Here is a 21,265-nt window from a genome sequence, read left to right as displayed (position 1 = left end):
ATATATTCACCAGACATGACATTATTCTTCCTTTTTTTGTTTGTTTGTTTGTTTAAATCTAAAAAAAGAAAGAAAACAGTTGCAAAACGTACTTGAATTTTGTTTTGTTTTAAATAATCACTGAACAAGGCAACAAACCAACTACAAACACACCATAAATAAGGCTACCAAAAAAAGGTCGCGGCTGTCGGAAATCGGTCAGAGCTAGAAACGGGACGTTAAAAACACTACGTTTGGGGGCGGTTTGTTTGCTCGCTGTTTTGTTTCCTTTACTTAATTGCTTAATAACCAGCACAAGGATTTAAAACCAACCAAAAAAAAATATATATATAATTAAAAGGAAAAAAAAAAAAGGAAAGAAAAGAATCAGTTTATTTCAAAGTCTGCTTCTTATACTGAAGCACATATTAAAGCAAACAGTACAATGTTCATAAAATATAAGTGTGATGCCGTAACGTTTCTTACATGGCAGGATACTGATCGCTTCGCATGTATACTAAAATAAGAACTTTAAAATTGTACAAATAGATACATTAAAAATGACATAGAAATTGGGCATCTCCCCCGCTGCCACAAGACAAGAGTTTTGTTTTGCTTGTTTGCTCGGTTGTTTTTCCTCTCTTTACGTCTGGCGTGTATTAGTTCGAGATGAAAGGGTAAGCAAAAAGATTTACAAGAATCAGCAGTAACAAGTCGGATGCTCAAGAGACAGGGTAATTGTACATTGTACTGTACATACATCATATGGGTTTAAGCTGGCTGGATAGTATAGATTTCAAGTTTAAAAATGCACTACCATAGAGAGTGTCCAGAGTTTAAGGCGAAATTACAGCTCAGAACTGTTCTCTTTCCTAACGTGTGGAAGCTTCTTTGACAAAAGGTTTGTTCAGGCGTTCGTGACACAGAAAAGATTTCCCCTCGTTGGAGGTTCGCTCTTAGCATTTTCCTTCACTTAAATATCTTATATTTCTTAAGTGGTTGGTGGGTGGGTGGGTTGGTTTCCTTCAGTGAAGCTGGCAGCCCCAACTTCTCTCTGGTTGTTACCCTCTGTAGGGAAAGGTATTTCACAGTATTTACCACTTTGATGTCCTTTTCTGTAATCAAAGGAATCCTCTCTGGCGAACCGAAGTGAGACTGGGGTGTTTTTTTTTTCTTGATTTTTTAAAAAAATACCTGCTTACATTTCTTCTGGATTCTTCAGAACATCAGACACAGTTCTTTAAGGCCAAATCTTAAACTTTATTGTTAAGAATCGTCATCGAAAGTGTCTTTGGAGCCATACAAGTCTGCAAGTTTCTTAAACCGAGGTCCCCAGTTTTGTAGATAGTCGTAGTCCAAATCAGAATCTGTTGTCGCTGACTCTAACGAGCTAAGTGAACCAGCCACTGAGCCTCTTCCTTCATAGCCATAGATCTGAATAGAGTCATAAGGAGGAGCAGTTGGATCATTATCAGCCTCTTGTATTCTCGTGTTGATGAAGTCATCAACATCAACACTGTTGGGAGCCGGCCGAAGCCCTGGTCTTGGCATATACTGATACTCAGGTTTGATGTCTTTACGAGGAATAAATCCATTGATGCCATCGGGGTTCTGCAAAGTAGCTATGTCAAAAGCCTCAGTGTCTTCCTCTCCTCCACCTTCATCATCATAGGTGATAATATTCTCTCGGACATCTTCTTCTTCAAAAACTATCAGGGGTTCTTTTTTCTGCCTTTTCAGTGTTACGAACAACACTACAATGACTACAGAACACAAAACGAAAAGGAACACAACACAAGTTAGAGTCCTCTCCCAAACAGCAGCTCCTTTCTAAACTGATCATTGCCCTCACTGACACCTCAGCTTTATACTGACCTTCCAGCACATGAAGCGGGCTACAAGAAAGCTGAGGAGGGATTTTTTACATGGGCTTGCAATGATAGAATGAGAGGGAATGGACTGAAGCTGGAAGAGGGGAGATTAGGAAGATGTGTTCAAGGCCAGGTTGGATGGGGCCTCGAGCAACTTGCTGTAGTGGCAGGCGTCCCTGCTTATGTCAGGGGAGTAGGAACTGAGTGATCTTTAAGGTCCCTTCCAACCCAAACCATTCTGTGAGTCTGTGATGAGGTTCCCATGCAGTTTTGCTGACATCTGCACTCTTATCCTACACAGCTAGGCAAAAACATCAATGTTTGCACACAGAACTGAAAATAATGATGTGAGGTTTTCTGTCTGGGTTGAATACCACTGCTCTTACTAATTGCTCATTAACTCAAGGCTAATTCAAGAAAAGCATCTGTGGGGCCCCAGTGCTACATGAACACTCTAACACTGCCTTGGAGCCAGCCAACCACATGTATATCTGCAATACAACAAAGACTGATCTTTACTCTCTCCTCTGTGCCCAAAGTTGAACTTCAATTCCATGTTTCAGTTCCATGGCAATGGATTTAGTTTTAATTAAGCTAGCCCTCAAAACACATGCAAAGCTTTGTTGTTACAGTCCTCCTCACTTCATATTTCCCTCAAATAACTTTACAATAAGTAAGAAAAGAAAGACTAAAAATGATGATGGGCAAAACAAACCATTTTATATCAATGTTTTCAAGTCATCAGGAAATGCTTTACAGCACTTCCTTGAAAGCAGATCCTCTGAGTCATTCGTCTTCAACACAAGAGGAGTTAGAGGGAAATAGCTGGTAGGAGCCATTAATCCTGGGTGACCTCAATAAGGAACTTGTCATCCAGGGAAGATCACAAAACTTCAAACTGTATGTCATGACCTGCTTTTAACAGTGGCCCTGATTAACTCCTATTGGGCCACAAAAGGACACTCTCTGATCACACCTGGGCAAATTGGTTGGTGTTTGCTACTGCATTGTCAGCCAGGCAGATTAGTACCTCCTACAAAAATAAAAGCTAGAAATGCAGACTCATTTCTCCATCTCGGGGCTGAGGGCAAGGTTAACACAACAAAGAAAGAACATCTCGTTTTTACCTAGCAAAATCACAATGCAAGCAAGAATGGCAATTAAAGCTCCAGTGCTTAATCCAGCATTGAGGATGTAGGCTTCAGCATTACAGGAGAGCAGGGAGCCGTTGCTGTCACAACCACAGACCCGAATGGTGAGGGTGTTGGTGCTGCTCAGAGGGGGGAGTCCACCGTCGCTGATGACGATAGGGAGGAGGTACAAATCCTGCTTTTGGCGACTAAACCCTTCGCGTCTCACCAGAACACTTGCGGTGTTATCTGTTTGAAGAAGAGCAAGAGGGATCATTAGTAGTCCCACAAAGTCATCCCCTCAGTAAATACTGGGGGGAGAAAAATACAAAAAAATATCTGTCTTGCTACAAATGGCTCTGAATTTCCAGATGTCTTAGCACTACTTGTGCAATAAACCAGTACAAATTCTCGCCTGTACAAGCAATTACAGTATGGAGCTTCATTCACACAGCACCACAATAAACTCTGATTATTTTAGAGTGATGAGAGTAACACCAGGAACACAAAGTCTCTGTTAGAGCCTCCTTTTAGCACCCCACTAACTTTATAGGGCAAGCTCACAATACTTCATCATCTAACAGAATGACTCTACTGGAATGAAGCAGGAGGTGGGGAAATTCAGGCTGGATGCAAGAAGGAAGTTCTTCACCATGAGAGTGGTGAAGCCCTAGAATGGGTTGTCCAGGGAGCTGGTTGAGGCCCCATCCCTGGAGGTGTTTTAAGCCCAGGCTGGATGAGGCTCTGGCCAGCCTGATCTAGTGTAGGGTGTCCTTGCCCATGGCAGGGGGGTTGGAACTAGATGATCCTTGTGGTCCCTTCCAACCCTGACTGATACTATGATACTGTTGTTGGAGCTGGTTCTAGTTTCTTTCCAGAATTAAGAATCTTCAGTGGAGGAGTAAAAGACTAATAATGAAAATAAAAAAGAAAAGAAAAGAAAAAATATATAAAAATTTAAAATAAAATAAAATATAGACTAAACCAATAAAATATAAAATAAAATCATAAAATATATAATAGTAAAATAAAATGTAAAATAAAATTAAATAAAATAAAATAAAGTAAAATAGAATAAAGTAAAATGAAATAAATATCTCTGCTTTATTATTCTTGGTGTCAGAACACCAGGAATAGGAAGCAGAAATCTGGATCAAAAGGGGTTGTTAATGAGGCACCCATCAAAATGACAGTCAACATTCACTGTGCCATTGGCAGGTTTGAAACTTAGTGCCCTCATGTTTCAGTAGGAAATGCTCAAGCCCTGGATATTTTTAGCAGGAGCTGGTTTTCACCCAGACTCCCAGAGCCAGAATTCAGCAAGCTTGCTCATACACACACAGGGCACCTTTTAAATTCTGTGGATATGAGGCAGAGTTAAAGTTCCTCTCTAACATTATTTCCAGTCGTTCTCACTGAGCGGTTGCCCCTCCTTGTGCAGGGGATGGAAATCAAATCTCCCATCTCAGCACAGGTCATCTTTGGATAGTCCTTCACCCTTTCTGGGGGCAAAAGCATTTGAAAGGGAAGCGTGTGAGATGAAAAGCTGGGATGAGACACCAGCGCTTCCTGCTCCCAGCCATGCCAGACAAAGCCAAGGAAACACAAACAGCCTTTCTTTGTTGTGTTCCCTGTGTCTCAGTTCTCAGACCCAACCAAAGTTTATAAAACTGTAAACATCCTGACATAAATAAAATGAAACAATCGGATCCGTGGTTCTCAGCCCTTCAAAAATCAGCTTAGGAGGAGGATTTACTTCACACAACCTATTGTGTGTTGCTGTGTTCTTTATTCTTCCCTACATAACAGAAAGAAAATGGAAGAAAAGAATGATTGTATTATCTATTAAGATAAAGTAGAAGAAAAGAATGATTCTTTTATCTATGAAGATGAAATAGAAGTAAAGAATGAGTCTTCTGTCTATGAAGGGAGGGCTGTTCACCTCCACCAGTACCCATTTTACTATTGCCTCAGGGTCCTGCAGAAGATTAATCATTTTCCTGCTGAAGAGTCAGCATAAATTCCAGAATTTAATAATGCAAATCATAAAACCTCTCCTAATGATCTAATCACTGCTATTTCCATGAAAGTTTGTGAATAAATTATCCCAAAAGAGAAGTATTCTTGCCTCATACTAACCAGCCTCACAGGCAGCACGTCTAATGTAGGACAGCTTCTGAAACTGTCCCCAGACTGGGCAGACACAGGACAGTTTATGGGATGAGGAAGGTGTTTGTCCTAGGGCCCTGCTTGTCTGGCTCTCCCACTAGGAACTGCTGCAGACCACACCAGAAAGGATGATTATATTTGAGTGAGTTTTTTTTTGTGACTGTCCTAGTTATGATCTGTTTGCTACATAGCAAACTAATTAATCTCCCCACATCTACACCCCTCCTGCCAGGCAAACCATACCTGGTGCCCAGTGTGGTTACTTCAGCATCACAGAACTGAATGCTTTCTGATGCTGAGGCCTCACAAAAATAACACCTGGACCAAACCCATCCTTTTAACTCCTCCTTTACATGACTGTCACATTTGCTAAGGACAGAAAAGTTGATTGAGGTTAAATTATTTAGTACTTGTGGGGTTTGAAGGTGCCCTCCATCTCTTTTCAGTCTACCTACTGCATGTTTACAGGCAACATAAGCTTGGTACCACAGTTTTGAAAGACATTAGTGGTGTCACTGTGTGCTTAATAGAAGCCTTATTTTAGACCTTGAAATTAATGGCCTCATAAAAAGTTGGTATAAATAGAAATGTCACATCTAATATCTATTAATTCATCAACTAATACTTGAACTAATATATGTGTATGAATATATATATATATTGATAGAGAATAAAGCTATTCTACAAGGTTCTTTAAAATGCATTTAATAATTCATCTCCTCGATATGAGAGTAAAAATCTGATCTATCAAATGAAAGAACAGACAATAGGATAGATAACCCTTGTGCTAAAGAATATGAACACTAATAGTGCACTGAGCTACTACTGCCTAGAGGCTGAAATGTGGAAAGAAACACAGGCAAGAGCATTTAATGTTTGCTAAGCATTTTCTTTACTTTTCATATTCTATTCTATTCTATTTTATATTCTACATTCTACTTTTATCACCCAGACAGGTTGTGGAGTTTCCTTCTCCTGTTTAGCCTGCCCTAAGTGATCAAGCTTTGGCAGGGGGGTTGCACTCAAGGATCTCCAGAGGTCCCTTCCAATCCCTACCATTCTATGATTCTATTCCATTCTAATCCATTCAATTCCATTCTACTCCATTCTATTCTGGCCCATTCTTTTCCATTCCATTCTGAGTCACTGTCCCTGGAGGTGTTCAGGAGGGGACTGGATGTGGCACTTGGTGCCATGGTTTAGTAGTCATGAGGTCTTGGGTGACAGGTTGGACTTGATGATCTTTGAGGCCTTTTCCAACCTTATTGATTCTATGATACTATGACTGACAGCCCTAACAAACACAATGGGGGCTGACACAAGGCCAAAGGAATGGAAATAGGCACTTCAGCCCCATTCAGGAAAAGAGAGACACTTTCATTTTTCCTGCTGTTATTGTGGGGGATATTCAATACTCAAAAGTGTTCTAAGTGAAGATTACCTCTGCTTTCCATGGAAATCTTCACAATTAGAAGTTAATATTGCATTGCTTTATGGTGATCTTTAGGGTGATCTTCCTGACCTCTCACTTTCATCTCTTTTTGTTTTTTCTGGTGACCTTATTGATGGTTTCACAATTTTTCCTCTACATGCAGGCCAATGTAAGTTAGCTTGGGGGGCTTGTTAACATATATAATGTGAGAGGAGGCTTCTGGCTTAAAGAAGCTGACTGCAGCATGAACATTTATCTCCTGTATCAGAATATGAGTGCTGATTCAGCAGGAAACCTAAACAATTACAGAAGTCCAACTGTCTAAAATCCTTACAAGGAAGTGGCAATTGATCTGGATAATCCATGGCAAAAACCTGTAAGTTTAATGCTTATGTTTCAAACTGTCTTGATTAAAAGATTTGGAATTGAGAGCCAGAGGATTGGAGCAGGCTGCCCAGAGAGGTTATGGAGTCTCCTTCTCTGAAGACTATCAAGACTCATCTGGATGCATTCCCGTGTGACCTGCCTTAGGTGATCCTGCTTTGGCAGTGGGGTTGGACCCGCTGATCTCTGGAGGTCTCTTCCAACCCCTAACATACTGTGATTCTACTAAAAAAGTGAGTTTCAAGTCACTGATTTGAATGGACTCATACATTTCATTTCAGTCTTTGGGAAGCACTGTTTTGTGTACCTGAGAACATCCCTGCAGCTCACTTTTGCCGTGTAATGTGTCCTTGCGCAGCCCGGTCAGGAGCAAGGTGGCTGCAATCCTTCCAGCGGCACTGGCTGTCTGCCAGGCCTGCATACAAGGTGAGTGAGCCCAAGCTAAGGGCAGCTCAGTTTAGGATGGAGCAGGATTAAAAGGAGGAAATGATTTTTCTAAAAATCCATCTCTCTGCTGTGAAGTGTTGTGAGCCTCTGCTGCTCTTTTGAAGCTCTGACTTCAAGGGGAGTAAAATTGAGCAGAGCCTGGACAAACAGAGCGCTGGTTATTTACGTGGTGTAATGTAAGCAAACAGCACAAAAGCAATGCAGTGTCCTATCACAGCATGTGATAAGCCATTATCTCATGTTTTCTATGGAAGATAGTCTCAGCTGAAAAACTTGGTAACACAGTAGGCTGCTAATAGGATGTAGAACATGATCACACTTCCTGGATTACTGCAATGTGTGATTACTTTTAGGAGGTGGTAGAAAGAAACTCTATTAAATGATAATTACAGGACTGTATTCACTTTAAAGTTCTGTAATAGACCCAAACATTGGAGTTCTCATTAACTGTTCTTCACAGTTAATAAAGCTATTTTTTTTTTCCTTTGAAACTAGCAATTCCATCTGAAAGTGTTGGCATGGTATATAAACTACTCAGATTCACAACTAAAAAAAACCCTTTAAATGGTCATGTAAATTGTTTCACTTGCAAATGGCAGCACACTCTCTCTGACGGGTTTGGTTTTGTATGTAGAAGTACATAGAGCTTTAACTTTTAAGCTTTGCTCTCTACCATAACTGACTTTACTCACTACCATAACTTACTCTCTACCACAACTTACCACAAGCCTTCACAGAAATAGTTAAGCTGGCATCACTGCACTGAAGACTGTACAAAAACAATACCCCAAAGACAATGGAAATGGATGGATTTCCTTACACAATCCCTTTTCCAAACAAGAAATTCTACAGGAAGGTTCAATTCTTAAACATTGTCTTGTTGAAATAACCTTTTGCAGCATTATCAGGGCCCAGTCCCTGCGTTCAGTTGACTTCATCATTGCAATTAGAGAACGTTCTTATCTGGGTTACCTTTGTCATCAAATAAAAGAATGAATTCACTGCATATGGAAATGAAGGATTAGTGGAATTGGCTGGAGTCAGCAAGCTTAATACCATTTGCCTGCAGCTGTATCAGAGCATCTCAATCCTGACCTATGCTTCCTTTGTTCCATTATAAAATCTAATCCATTCTCAGTCTGATCTGGTGACCATTTTTTAAAGAGAAACTTGGTCTCACAGTCCCAAGAGAAAAAAAACAGGGAAAAAAAACCACCAAAATTATTGTTTGCTCCTCTCTGAAAACACATTCATCAATTTTTCAAGAATTGTGTTTTTTACTACTTTACAGAGAATAAATACAGCCCCTTCCACTGCATCCTTTATGAATTACTTATGTATGTACAAGTGTCAAGCACTAGGCAACAGCAGTACTTTGATCCTTCAAGAACAGCAGCAATTCTGGTTGGGAGCTCTGATGGCAATTACTCTCACTTCAGATCTTGATACAGATATATAAAAGTGTGCCACAACATAACACTTGAGAGAAAAGAAGACTTTTTTTTAACTGAAATCATGGCTCTGGATGATGTTGCCTCTTGCACTTCTGGCAAGCTAGAAGAAACCATTGGTATTCGTCATTCAAAGCAGTTCAGCTGGGTTCTGCTTTTCAGAAAAGAGTCAAGTTTCCTTCAAACATTAAAGTTTGCTAATTAAAATCAATTTCTTAGAAGCTGAAGCTGTTTGTTTGGTTTTGTCTTGGTGGTTTGTGGCTTTCCCCCCCCTCCCCCCCCATACAGAAAAAATGACAAATGAATATTGAATTGACAATTGAATATTGATTATCATTAAATAAATAGAAAACTATTGTAGAATGGCTAAATCTGTCTTTTTCTGTTTACACCCCTCTGGCAAGTTGTGTTCATTGGTGCTGTTATGTTAGATGATCGAGCAAGCTTTGATGCTCACCTATGCCTGGGGTTTTTTTTTTGTCTACACATTTCCAACATCTTAACATCAATCTGTGCAGACTTCTGAAGAGCAGCTTCTTTATGCTAACCACCCCTCTTCCTCACAGGGAATCCTTCAGGGATAAATCTGTAGGGTAAAGTCTAAAGCACTGCACTGTGCCTTTTTCCATAACAGGATGAGTATTTTACTGAGCATTTTACTCTGCTCTCATGAGACACCACCTGGAAAACTGCATCCAGTTCTGGAGACTCCAACACTAGAAGGACAGGGAACTGTGGGAGTGGGTCCAAAGGAGACCACAAAGATATCGGAGGGCTGGAGAACCTCCCCTGTGGGGACAAGCTGAGAGAATTGGGGCTGTTTACTTTGGAGAAGAAAAGGCTCTGAGAAGACCTTAGAGCAGCAGTCCAGCACATGAAGGGGACCTACAAGAAAGCTGGGGAGGAGCTTTTTACAAGAGTTCGTAGTGACAGAATGAAGGGTAATGGACATGAAGCTGGAAGGAGGGAGATTTAGACTGGGGAGTAGGAAGAAATTCTTTACAGTGAGGGTGGTGAGGCACTGGAACAAGTTGCCCAGGAAGGTTGTGGATGCCTCCTCCCTGGAGGTGTTCAAGATCAGGCTGGACAGGGCCTTGAGCAACCTGGGCTAGCAGGAGGTGTCCCTGCCCATGGCAGGGGTTTGGAACTAGATGACCTTTAAGGTCCCTTTCAATCAAACCATTCTGTGATTCTATGCAAGGCATGAACAGAAAATTGGCAAAGGGATCAGGATACCCTCAGCCTGAGATACACCCAGTCTGGACCTGTTTCAGAACAGAAATCCATGTCTGTGTCTTTCACAAAAGCTTAGCATGGCAGTGATTTCATTCCATTAGGAATCTAGTCCATGTCTCTTGTGCTCCATGATCTACAAAAACTAGCCAGCAGAATAACAGGAGCAAATACAAACAACCTAACAATTTATCCTGCTTCAGCTAACTTCAGTTTAGCAAGTAACTGTTCTCTAAATCAAGGATTTCTGCCAATTACATTTGGGGAGCAGTTTTGGCAATGGCTTTTTACCCTCTTCCTAGGAGACCAAACGTCAGTGAATTTTTCATCTAGGATATTACTATGTAATTTAAAATATGTACTCAGGAAAATGAAAGTGAGTTAACAAGCAGCACATTATTCCTTGGATTTCAGCTCTGTTTTCCCCACCTTCCTCCCCTAAATCTCTGGAAAGCAGACACTTTGTCAGAGCAAATGAAAACGCTGGTGCATGACATTACATGGGCCATTATTTTCACTCTGTCATTTCACTGGGCTCTAGTATAAAGGGAGCCTTCACACAAACCTCTGTTGTCTCTGAGAGTAAAATTTGGATTATGAATAATTTCAGGTGGCAAGCTGAAGATAAATCTTGGTCCGTTGGCCGAGTCATCCTTGTCGTCAGCGCTAATTGTAATAAATTGCTGCAAATGAAAAATACTCTGTCAACAAAGAGCTCCTTCTCGGGGCACAGCACATAGAGAAAACACTCTGAGAAACCTCCTAGAAACAAAAAGTTTGGAAATAGCAGAACCCCCTCCCCAATATCAAATGCCTCCACAAGTGTATGCAATTAGAAACACAGAGCAGACTCCGATCTAGACTAGGCAATCCTTATTTTCAATTCTATTTAACCAACAGAGTTCTAGGTGTAAAGGTGAGATTCTTCTCTACCCATATCTGCTAAGCAGAACTAAATAAAATCCTATTTAGCCAACAGAGTTCTAGATGTAAAGGTGAGATTCTTCTGTACTCATATCTGCTAATCAGAAGTAAATAAATTCCTATTTAGCCAACAGAGTTCTAGATGGAAAGGTGGATACCCACATAGAGATTCTTCTCTACCCATATCTGCTAAGCAGAACTTAACAGACGAAATAAAATCCTATTTAACCAACATTGTTCTAGATGTAAAGGTGGATGCCTACACAGAGATTCTTCTCTACCCATATCTGCTAAGCAGAACTTAACAGACGAAATAAATTCCTATTTAACCAACATTGTTCTAGATGTAAAGGTGGATGCCCACATAGAGATTCTTCTCTACCCATATCTGCTAAGCAGAACTTAACAGACTAAATAAAATCCTATTTAACCAACATAGTTCTAGATGTAAAGGTGAATGCCCACAGAGACTCTTCTGTACCCATATCTACTAAGCAGAACTTAACAGACTAAATAAAATCCTGTTTAACCAAAAGAGTTCTAGATGTAAAGGTGGATGCCCACACAGAGATTCTTCTGTACCCATATCTACTAAGCAGAACTTAACAGACTAAATAAAATTCTGCAGGAAATTTGGCAGCTCAAAGGGAGTTAGCACAATGTCCTTTTCAAATTGGTGCACTAACTGCAGAAGTGCAGAGCCTGTGTAGAGGTTTCTATATGCTAACAGCTCCCTCACAGGGAAGCTTCCAGATTTATCCTTCAGGGATTAATCTGCAGGCTAAAGCCCATAGCTTTGTATTGTGACTTTTCCCATGGGTGGCTGAGTATTTTACTGTGCACTTTAGTCTGCTCTCATGAGACCCCACCTGCAGTACAATGTCTAGCTCTGCTGCCCCCAACACAAGAAGGACATGGCACTGTTGGATTGGGGCCAAAGGAGGCCACAAAGACGATCAGAGGCCTGAAGAACCTCTCCTATGGAGACAGGCTGAGAGTTGGGGCTGTTCAGCTTGGAAAAGAGAAGGCTGCAGGGAGACCTTAGAGCAGCCTTCCAGTAAGTACCTGAAGGGGGCTACAAGAAAGCTGGGGAGGGACTTTCGACAAGGGCTCGTAGTGAGAGGACAAGGGGCAATGGATTGAAGCTGGAAGAGGGGAAATTTAAACTGGAGATTACAAAGAAATTCTTTCCAGTGAGGGTGGTGAGAAACTGGAACAGGTTGCCCAAAGAGGCTGTGGATGCCTCCTCCCTGAAGGTGTTCAAGGTCTTAAGTAACCTGCTCTAGTGTCTCTGCCCCTAGCAGGTGAGTAGGAATGAGGTGATCTTTAAGGTCCCATCCAATCCAAACCATTGTATGATTTCTGTGATATCCAAAACAGGCTCCTAACTAGGAAAGATGCTCCCAACTATCTTCATTGCCCACGTGATGGTGGATAATCAGTCAACAGCAGCCCTACTCCCTGCAGGTAGCACTGTATCTGCTGATGGCAGATACAACAAAAGCAGAGTGATATGTCTTTCTGGATGCTCTAGGCATTTTGCTACACATTTCTAAACAAATCTTTGTTTGCTGCCACTTATTTGAGCTGCCAATACAAAACTGGGCTACCAGCGCCCTGAGGAAAGCCACTGCTGCCCAGGGAAGGTGGTGGGCACAGCCATACCTGATTGCTTCGGGCGTTCTCACAGACGAAAGCTTCGTAAGCCGCTGCGAATTTTGGAGCGTTGTCATTGACATCAACGACCTTAATTGCAACTGGAACTTTGGCTTCCTGGTGCTGTTTGTCTGCAGGAGTAAAGCAACAGCAACGTGAAACAGAAGCAGGAAACCCCCTCAAAACAAACAAAACCCCAGCTGTATCCAGGTAACAACGACATAGGCTATGAATAGGATTTCTGTTGAGATTAATGCGCTTAGCAAACAAAGACAATTAGCAGACTGCAGAATTGATAGCGCTGGTTCTAAAACACCTGGGGGAAATACTTACGGACTTCAACTGCAAAGACAGAGATATTATGCCAAGCCATTTCTTCCCTATCCAAAGCTTTTATTGTCTTGATATTGCCATCTTCTGCACTAATGCTAAAGTATCTTTCCAGGTCCGTGTGACGATCGATTGAATACCTAAGGAAGGTTAAGAGCCCGGAATTAGATAAAACAAGGACTGAGCAGCTTCATGCATCCAAGTTGGCTTAGTATTGCTATTGTTTTAAAATAAGGGTAAGAATCATACTTACTGTTGCCTTTAATAGCATTGTCAAAGGGATGTTATGCATTCTTTTAAGAGGAGATTTCTCTGTTTGCTTTCTACATTTAGAACAATTGTTACATCGGAATATTTGTACTAAGGGAAGATCATTTTTCTTTGAAGTCTCTCCATTGAAGTCTCCAAATAGTCTCTCATTTTCATTCTCTTATAAACCGTGATCAAACATCTACTGAGATATTTCTGTTTTCTTCTGTTTCACATTAATCATTAGGATCTTTTAAGTCTTCTGATATTTGGATTATTCAGAATGTTAACTGATCATAGCAGATTCTACCATCCATTACCTACACCGTGTTACACAGCTCTGGTTTTCATGTCTTCACCTTGCAGTTCTTTGAAATGTTAACTACACCCATTAACTAGAGTTTCAGAATTTAATTTACACTGAGAACAGGACAAACAAAATATAAATGAACAGAAGTCTATGCAATGTAACTGCTGAAAATAGGTCTGTGTAGGAAAGACACTGAGGTCCTGGAATGTGGCCAGAGAAGAGCAGCAATGAGGCTGGTGAGGGGTTTGGAAGGTATCATACAAGAAGATGAGGGTGCTGGGGTTATTTAGCCTGGAGAAGGCTGAGGGGAGATCTCATTGCTCTTTACAACTACTTGAAAGGAGGTTGGAATGAGGTGGGGATTGGTCTCTTCTTCCAAGTAACCAGTGATAGGATGAGAGGAAATGGGTTTAGACTGGACATTGGGAAAACCTTCTTTACTGAGAGAGTGGTGAGGTGTTGGAACAGGCTGCCCAGGGAGATGTGGAGTGTCACCTTCTCTAGAGGTGTTCAAGAAGCTATAGATGTGACATTTCAAGCTATTGTTCAGTGGTCATGGCAGTTGGGCTACAGTTGGACTCAATGATCTTAAAGGTCTTTCCCAGCCTTAGAGATTCTGTGATTCTAAGTGCTTGCCATTAACAATTAGCTCTTAACAATTACTCAACATAATCTTTAAAGTACTGCCTAGACTTTTGTATTTTGACAAAAACCATGCTGTGAGAACAGCACAGGGTATTTTTATGTTATAGAAAATGTAATTGAGAATAGAGTCTGAGAACACAGATATCCTTTTAGTTAGACATAGCTGTGATGTGGCTTCTTATTGATAGGAGCTTTGAGAAACCTGTAGCTTATGGAACAAAAAATAAAACCAATGTTCTATACATAAAATTGTTAATATTCTGGGTGAAATTAGAGTATCACTCTGCCTGCATAGCTTGCATAACAATCCTAAAAGCTAAGGTTTAGAAACAAACTGAAGCATACCTTATAGCACTGTTTGCAGCATCAGGGTCTTTGGCATGCACTTTTCCAACCACAGTACCAGATGCTGCATTTTCTTGTACTTCAAAAATATAACTTGGCTTTAAAAATACAGGTGGCTCATCAGCATCTTCCACTGATATCTTCACTGTTACTGTGTCCTTGAATGGCCCATTGCTGATGAACTTGGGATCAATGTGTACATTGGCTGCCTCTACCTTCAGACTGTAGGACTTTTTGGTTTCATAATCCAAGAGCTGTGAAAAAAACAAACAAGAAGCCAAAGCATTCCACAGTCAGGAGAATTAGAGTGTAAAAGCATCAAGCAGTCCCTTAGTATCCAATGACATAAAACAAATGTGAGCATCTGTCAACAAGCTTGGACTGAAATGTGTGTATTTATAAACATACAGACTCAAATGGAAGGAGCTACATTCTATGTATGGAGCAGCATAGGAAGGCGCTCAAAATATCCCAACAGAGTCCTTGTCTTGCTCTTTGCTTGCTGAGTCACTCAGAAAGACATCTTTATTGGGAAAATTAACCTTTTCTTCATGCAGCCTTCCAGGTAGCACAATAGAACAATGGTTAGGAAAGGAGTAACCACAAACTGCCAGGCTTGGTCTAACCCAAGCTGGCAGGCATTCATTTAGAGATCTGGATATGGCTGGAGCTGTTATTAGCTGCACCATGAGACAGCACACAGAGTAGTTAGGAAAATATGAAGATGGTTTGCAGTGCTTTCATTTCTGCAGTTCTTTCTGTCCTCAGATCCCATAGTGCTTTACAAAGGGAGGTGAAATAATATCCCGTGGAGTAATTCTTTTGGGGGGCCTGATCAAAGCCACAGCATGTTTGCTTTGTCATTGACATCAAACAACTAGAGAGCTGCAGTATTGGTAGCCTCAAAATGCAGGTGCTAACCACAATCCATGGGGTGTGCTAACACCAGAGACTGAGAGGTGTGACAGTTAGTCCATGTTTTAAAATACACAAAAGATACAGTCCCATCTATGGCACAGACACAGAAACTGAACCACAGCAGGGAGGTGACCAGAGGAGGTCTCTGGGTCTCATCTTGAGAGACTGCCGTGATGGGCAGGGCAGGCTTAACTTTGAAGTTATGTTGCCTTCTCCTTTGAGTTTTGATGTTTTGCAAGAGGGATAACAGCTATCAAGATAGCAAATAATAATGCTTAAATCATGAACAAGATGCTTTGTAATTTGCCATTTTCAAATGAACAGGAGCATTTCAAAAGATCAGACAGATTGCCTCTACGTGAAATCACCTCGGTGGTGTTTGCTGCTTTTCTCATAGCCTGTGGCTCCTTCAGAACAATATTGTGGACAATGCACAGCTGAAGAATTCAAACTAGAGGAGGGCATGAGGCTGTTCAGACTGAACATAAAGCAACAGTGAATGTCTGCTACTTATCAGCACTAGGCAAAACTTCATTAACAATGAAGCTGAGAGCATGGTATTTTACCGTGACTTTTTATTATGAATTCATTTAGTTTGGGCAATTAATCCACTGTACAGTATTTATGTAACTCTTCTGGGTTATTCTCTTCCATTCCAATTCAGCTAATGGGGAAATGGAATATGAAAGAGTTAATCACAGCTTTAGAAACAAAGGGAGTGAAATTGCATTTACTGAAAGTCTAGCTTACGTGGTAAAGCCATAGGTGCCAAATACTCTGTCAGCCACACAGAATGCCACAGAGGAGCAGGTGCTACTCACCTTCTTGAGCTTTACAACACCTTCTTGAGTCTCATAATCTGTTGTAATTTCAAACATATCCATGCCATCTCCATCAATGATGCTGTAAGCTACTAAGCCATTTTCCCCAATGTCTGGATCTTTGGCCTTCACTCTTCCTACTTCCTCTCCTGGGACAGCTGCTTCTGACACTGACATCTGGTACACACCTGGTGAAGTAAAAAAGAAGCATTTAAGAGTGCAGTCTGCTCTCCAGTTGTACATTTATAGATTTAGCTTGTCAGTTCCAAATAAACACAGCCATGTTTTTACATTTTCAAATCTCCTGCAGGAGTGCTGTGTAATATACTGCTCTGAGAAGAGAAGACTCCAGGGGACCTTAGAGCTGCTTTCCAATACCTGAAGAGATCCTACAGAAAGACCTGAGAGGGATTTTTCATGAGGATGTCTACCAGTAGGACAAGGGGGAATGGATTGAACATGAGGGAGAGCAAGGTTAGACTGGAGATTAGGAAAAAGTTCTTCAATATGAGGGTGGTGAGACTCTGGAATAGGTTGCCCAGGGAGCTTATGGATGCCTCCTGTGTGGGGGTGTTAAAGTCCAGGTTGGATGAGGCCTTGAGCAGCCAGGTCTAGTTGCCAGGTGTCCCTGCTCACGGCAGGGGGATTGGAGCAAATGATCTCTAAGGTCCCTTCCAACCTAAAACATTCTATGGTTCTATGATTCTATGTACAAATCCATGTCAGCATTTGTGACACTTCATCAGGATTAATAAATTTGAAGGAAAAAAAAAAATCAGAATAGGATAATTTATTTATTCTCTTTGCCACAATTCTTCTGTTGCTACACAAGCACCCCAGGAACATCAGGAGACTTACACCAGGCAAGGACTTGGCTCATTACCCATAAGAACAACTGGCACATGTCATCAAAACAGGTCATTAACTCCAGAATCCAAAATTTAAGCACATAACTCATTAAGGGTTTGAGCAATGAACATGAAAAAAAAAAATACACAAAAAAGGGGGGAAAATAAACAAAAGGAAGAAAGGAGAGGAACACTAAAACAAATATATTAAGCACTGGGCTGCTTACAGGAAAAGGTCAAAACTTGGTTTTGAGTTAGAAACCATTCCAAGTTCAGGTTTTAAGTTGGGGGTGAATGATTTAGTGCTCTTAGGCACTTCCACTAATTTTTAATCTTCTCCCAAATCACTCAGTCATGCAGCTTGAATTTGTAGTGAAAAACCCATCATTTGATGGAGTTACTCAACAAAATAGCATATCCTGGGGTCTCAGGTTAGGGTTTAGTGTGAAAAGGTATGTTTGAGAGGTATGCAAAACCTGGCACTTTCAGCACTTTCCTTACAGAATGGTAGAAAATTCTAAGAGGGTTTTTTTTCAGGCCATTAGGAACTGGCTGTGTCATTTAAGCTCTTGCATGAGGGTCCAGGAAGCTGCAATACTGGGAGAAGAGCTGTTAGAGAGACAGATTCAGGACAGAGGAGAAACAGGGATGGTGTGTACACTGCACTCCAAAGTAACAACCCCAAACCATGCAGAGATGAGATGCAGAACAGATGTGTGGGTCCATTAATGAATTTCCACCCAACTGTGAAGAGTGACTGTGTTAATGTCAGCCCTGATTAATTTCACACGTGAAAAGTAAATAGCACAGGTGTAAAGAAAAGGACTTTATTTGACCACCAGCAAAACATTCCAGCCACTGATTAAAAAAAAATGTAATTGTACTGAGTTTAGTTTGCATTGCCAAGGTAAATGCAAGGCTTGAAGAGTATCTTGTCTTAACTTTTGCCCTCAGGGGCATTCACTGTTCACTGAAAACATTTTTAGAAGTCATTGAGAAGGTGACAGAGCCCTAGAGCAGGCTGCCCAGAAAGGTTGTGGAGTTTCCTTCTCTGGAGACATTCCAAACCCATCTGGATGAGTTCCTGTGTGACTTAGGTGATCCTCATCTGGCACAAGGGGTGGACTACATGACTCAATGGAATGAAGCTGGAGGTAGGGAGATTCAGGCTGGACATGAGGAGGAAGTTCTTCACCATGAGTATGGTGAAGCCCTGGAATGGGTTGTCCAGGGAGGTGGTTGAGGCTCTGTCCCTGGAGGTGTTTAAGACCAGGCTGGATGAGGCTCTGGCCAGGCTGATCTAGTGTGGGGTGTCCCTGCCCATGGCAGCGGGGTTGGAACTAGATGATCTTTGTGGTCCCTTCCAACCCTGACTGACATTATGATACCATGATACTTCCATGATCTTTCAAGGTCCCTTCCAATCTCTTAACATTCTGTGAAAACACCACTGGCTTTTTCAAAATGGTCTTTACATCCATCCTGTAACTATGAGAACTATGAAACTGCAGCAGGGCCAGGAACAATTTCTAATACTTCTGACCAATTTTAACTCACAAAAGAGCCCTCAAGAAATGGGGCTCCTTTCTCCATTAACAGAGAGGTCCAGACTCTGTCTCTCTAATGATACCATGTGTATTTCTCACACAGAAGGGAAGTCATTGTGTCCCTTTATTCAGCACTGGTTAGGCCACACCTTGAGTACTGTGTCCAGTTCTGGGCCCCTCAGTTTAAGAAGGACATTGAGACTCTTGAATGTGTCCAGAGAAGAGCAACGAGGCTGGGGAGAGGCCTCAAGCACAATCCTATGAGGAGAGGCTGAGGGAGCTGGGAATGTTTAGCCTGGAGAAGAGGCTCAGGGGAGACCTTCTTGCTGTCCACAACTACCTGAAGGGAGGTTGTGGCCAGGAGGGGGTTGGTCTCTTCTCTCAGGCAACCAGCACCAGAACAAGGGGACACAGTCTCAAGCTGAAGCAGGGGAAGTTTAGGCTCAAGATGAGGAGAAAGTTCTTCACAAAGAGAGTTGTTAGCCATTGGAATGTGCTGCCCAGGGAGGTGGTGGAGTCACCATCCCTGGAGGTGTTCAAGAGGGGATGGGACATGGTACTTGGTGCCATGGTCTAGTAGGCATGAGGTCTTGGGTGACAGGTTGGACTTGATGATCCTTGAGGTCTTTTCCAACCTTGTTGATTCTATGATCAGTTTCAGAAATTAAGTGTGGGGCTATGAAACTTTGCAATCTTACCCTGACCTTAAAAAATGCTTCACTTTGCAACACGAAACAAATAATCCAGATGCTAAAGCTCTGTAAGTTACTGGCAAAAAATGTGCAAACAATCTTTCTCTGTTCACATGTGTGCTGAGGTCTTTCTTCCATTACTGCCTTTTGAATCACAGAAAGCCAGGTTGGAAGGGAGCTCAAGGTTCATCTGGTTCGACCTCTGAAGTTTTGGGTTTGTCTAATAGTATGCAAACATTGGGACAAGTAGTAAATGTGAGGAAGGATCTTGTTGCTACTTACTCTGTGGGAACTTTGGTGGGTTGTCATTGACATCTGTAAGTGTAATTGTCACTTTGGTTGTCCCTGAGAGGCCTCCCATGTGTCCTCCCATATCTTTTGCCTGTATTACAACGTGATACTCTTCCTTAGCTTCTCTGTCCATGTTTGGAAGGGCAGTTCGGATAATTCCTGTAAACACAAAAGGAAATAGGGAACAGATCAATTTTTGACAGGTTCACATCACAAAAATACAATTGGATACCGTAGCTTGAGCATGCATTAAAACACAGCAGTTTTGGTGGTGATGGTGCAGATTCCTTTTTCCCATCACCGTGTGTCATGCTAGGTGAGGAAAGCAGAACATACGCTCACAGCTTCACACATTGTGTTGGGTTGGAAGGGACCCTCAAAGGTCACCTTGTCCAACCCTTCTGCAGTTGGCAGGGGCACCTCCAACTAGTTCAGACATCAAGTCTCAACACAGCTGAACACTGACTGGAGAATGGCAGTTTAGTACAGCCCCTGACATCTCTGTCACACCATGCCATATCACAAAAGAAATAGTGTCACCTTTCTGGTGTAGTGTACCCAGAAGAGATGGGACAAACCTGCAAAAGGGGTCAGCTAGAATCAAGTGCATTAAGGAAAGTATGGCCAGCGGGTCAAGGGAGGTTCTCCTCCCACTCTACTCTGCACAGGTAAGACCACAGCTGGAGTATCGTGTCCAGTTGTGGGCTCCCCAGTTCACAAGGGACAGGGATATACTGGAGAGTGTCCAATGGAGGCTACAAGGACGAAGAAGAGAATGCAACATCTATCTGATGAGGAAAGGCTGAGAGGCTTGGGGCTGTTCTTCTCTGGAGAAGAGGCTTCTTCTCTGGAGAAGAGAAGGCTGAGTGGAGATCCTATTGATTTTATGAATATCTGAAGGGTGGGTGTCAAGAAGGGGGCAGGCTTTTTTCAGTGGTGTCCTGTGGTAGGACAAGGGGTAACAGATACAAACTAGAACCCAGGAAGTTCTCCCTCAACACGAGGAAAAACTTTTTTGCTGTGAGCATGCTGGAGCACTGCAACAGCCTGCCCAGAGAGGCTGTGGATTCTCCTCTGGATACTTTCAAAACCCATCTGGATGTGTTCCTGTGTGGCCTGCCCTGGATGATCCTGCTCCAGCAGGGGAGTTGGACTCGGTGATCTCGGAGGTCCCTTCAACCTCTACCATTCTATGACTTTATGATTCTAAGACAGAACGAAGGACGCTTTGCTGAAACAAATCAGTAGATAAAGCCAACTGTACTGCCTCAGTCAGTACAGACAGCTCTTCCTTTTAATGTATTCCAGTTATGAGGTCCTACTCAAACAAAGTGCTCGATAATACCTGTTTGAGCTTCCACCGAGAAGTACGGCTGACCTTCAAGAATACTGTAAACCAATTTGGCACTGTTCCCATAGGTAGGATCATCAGCATCTGAAGCTGTTACCTGAATAACTGATGTACCTAAAAAAAATGGAAAGCAAACCCAGAAGGAATACAGTCAGAGTCAAAGATGTCTGTAAGAAGCATGCAGAGAAGCTTTCAGTCACACAGCAGAACTACTTCTTAACTTTTTTATTTCCAGGTTTAGT

General features: G+C 41.9%; 1 protein-coding gene across 3 annotated transcripts in view; it reads right to left on the bottom strand.

Moving 5' to 3' along the window:
- Positions 1-354: 354 nt before the first annotated feature.
- CDH11 (cadherin 11) overlaps positions 355-21,265 on the bottom strand; it is a 90,946-nt gene continuing 70,035 nt past the window's right edge. For all 3 annotated transcript variants that reach the window (XM_068150891.1, XM_068150890.1, XM_068150892.1), the window contains 9 exons: positions 21,018-21,137; positions 19,664-19,831; positions 16,295-16,482; positions 14,556-14,809; positions 13,010-13,146; positions 12,686-12,807; positions 10,662-10,779; positions 2,978-3,229; positions 355-1,742 (listed from right to left, as the gene is read on the bottom strand). In XM_068150891.1, the coding sequence (XP_068006992.1) occupies positions 1,246-1,742; positions 2,978-3,229; positions 10,662-10,779; positions 12,686-12,807; positions 13,010-13,146; positions 14,556-14,809; positions 16,295-16,482; positions 19,664-19,831; positions 21,018-21,137 (1,856 nt within the window). In that variant the 3' untranslated portion in view covers positions 355-1,245. The remainder of the gene's footprint in view (positions 1,743-2,977; positions 3,230-10,661; positions 10,780-12,685; positions 12,808-13,009; positions 13,147-14,555; positions 14,810-16,294; positions 16,483-19,663; positions 19,832-21,017; positions 21,138-21,265) is intronic.

This window comes from Melanerpes formicivorus, unplaced genomic scaffold (assembly GCF_026170545.1).
Source record: "Melanerpes formicivorus ecotype bairdi unplaced genomic scaffold, bMelFor1.0.p_v2 SCAF_20, whole genome shotgun sequence".
Classification (NCBI taxonomy): Eukaryota; Metazoa; Chordata; class Aves; order Piciformes; family Picidae; genus Melanerpes; species Melanerpes formicivorus.
The sequence above is the reverse complement of the archived record's forward strand: the minus strand, read 5'-3'. Positions and strand labels throughout refer to the sequence as shown.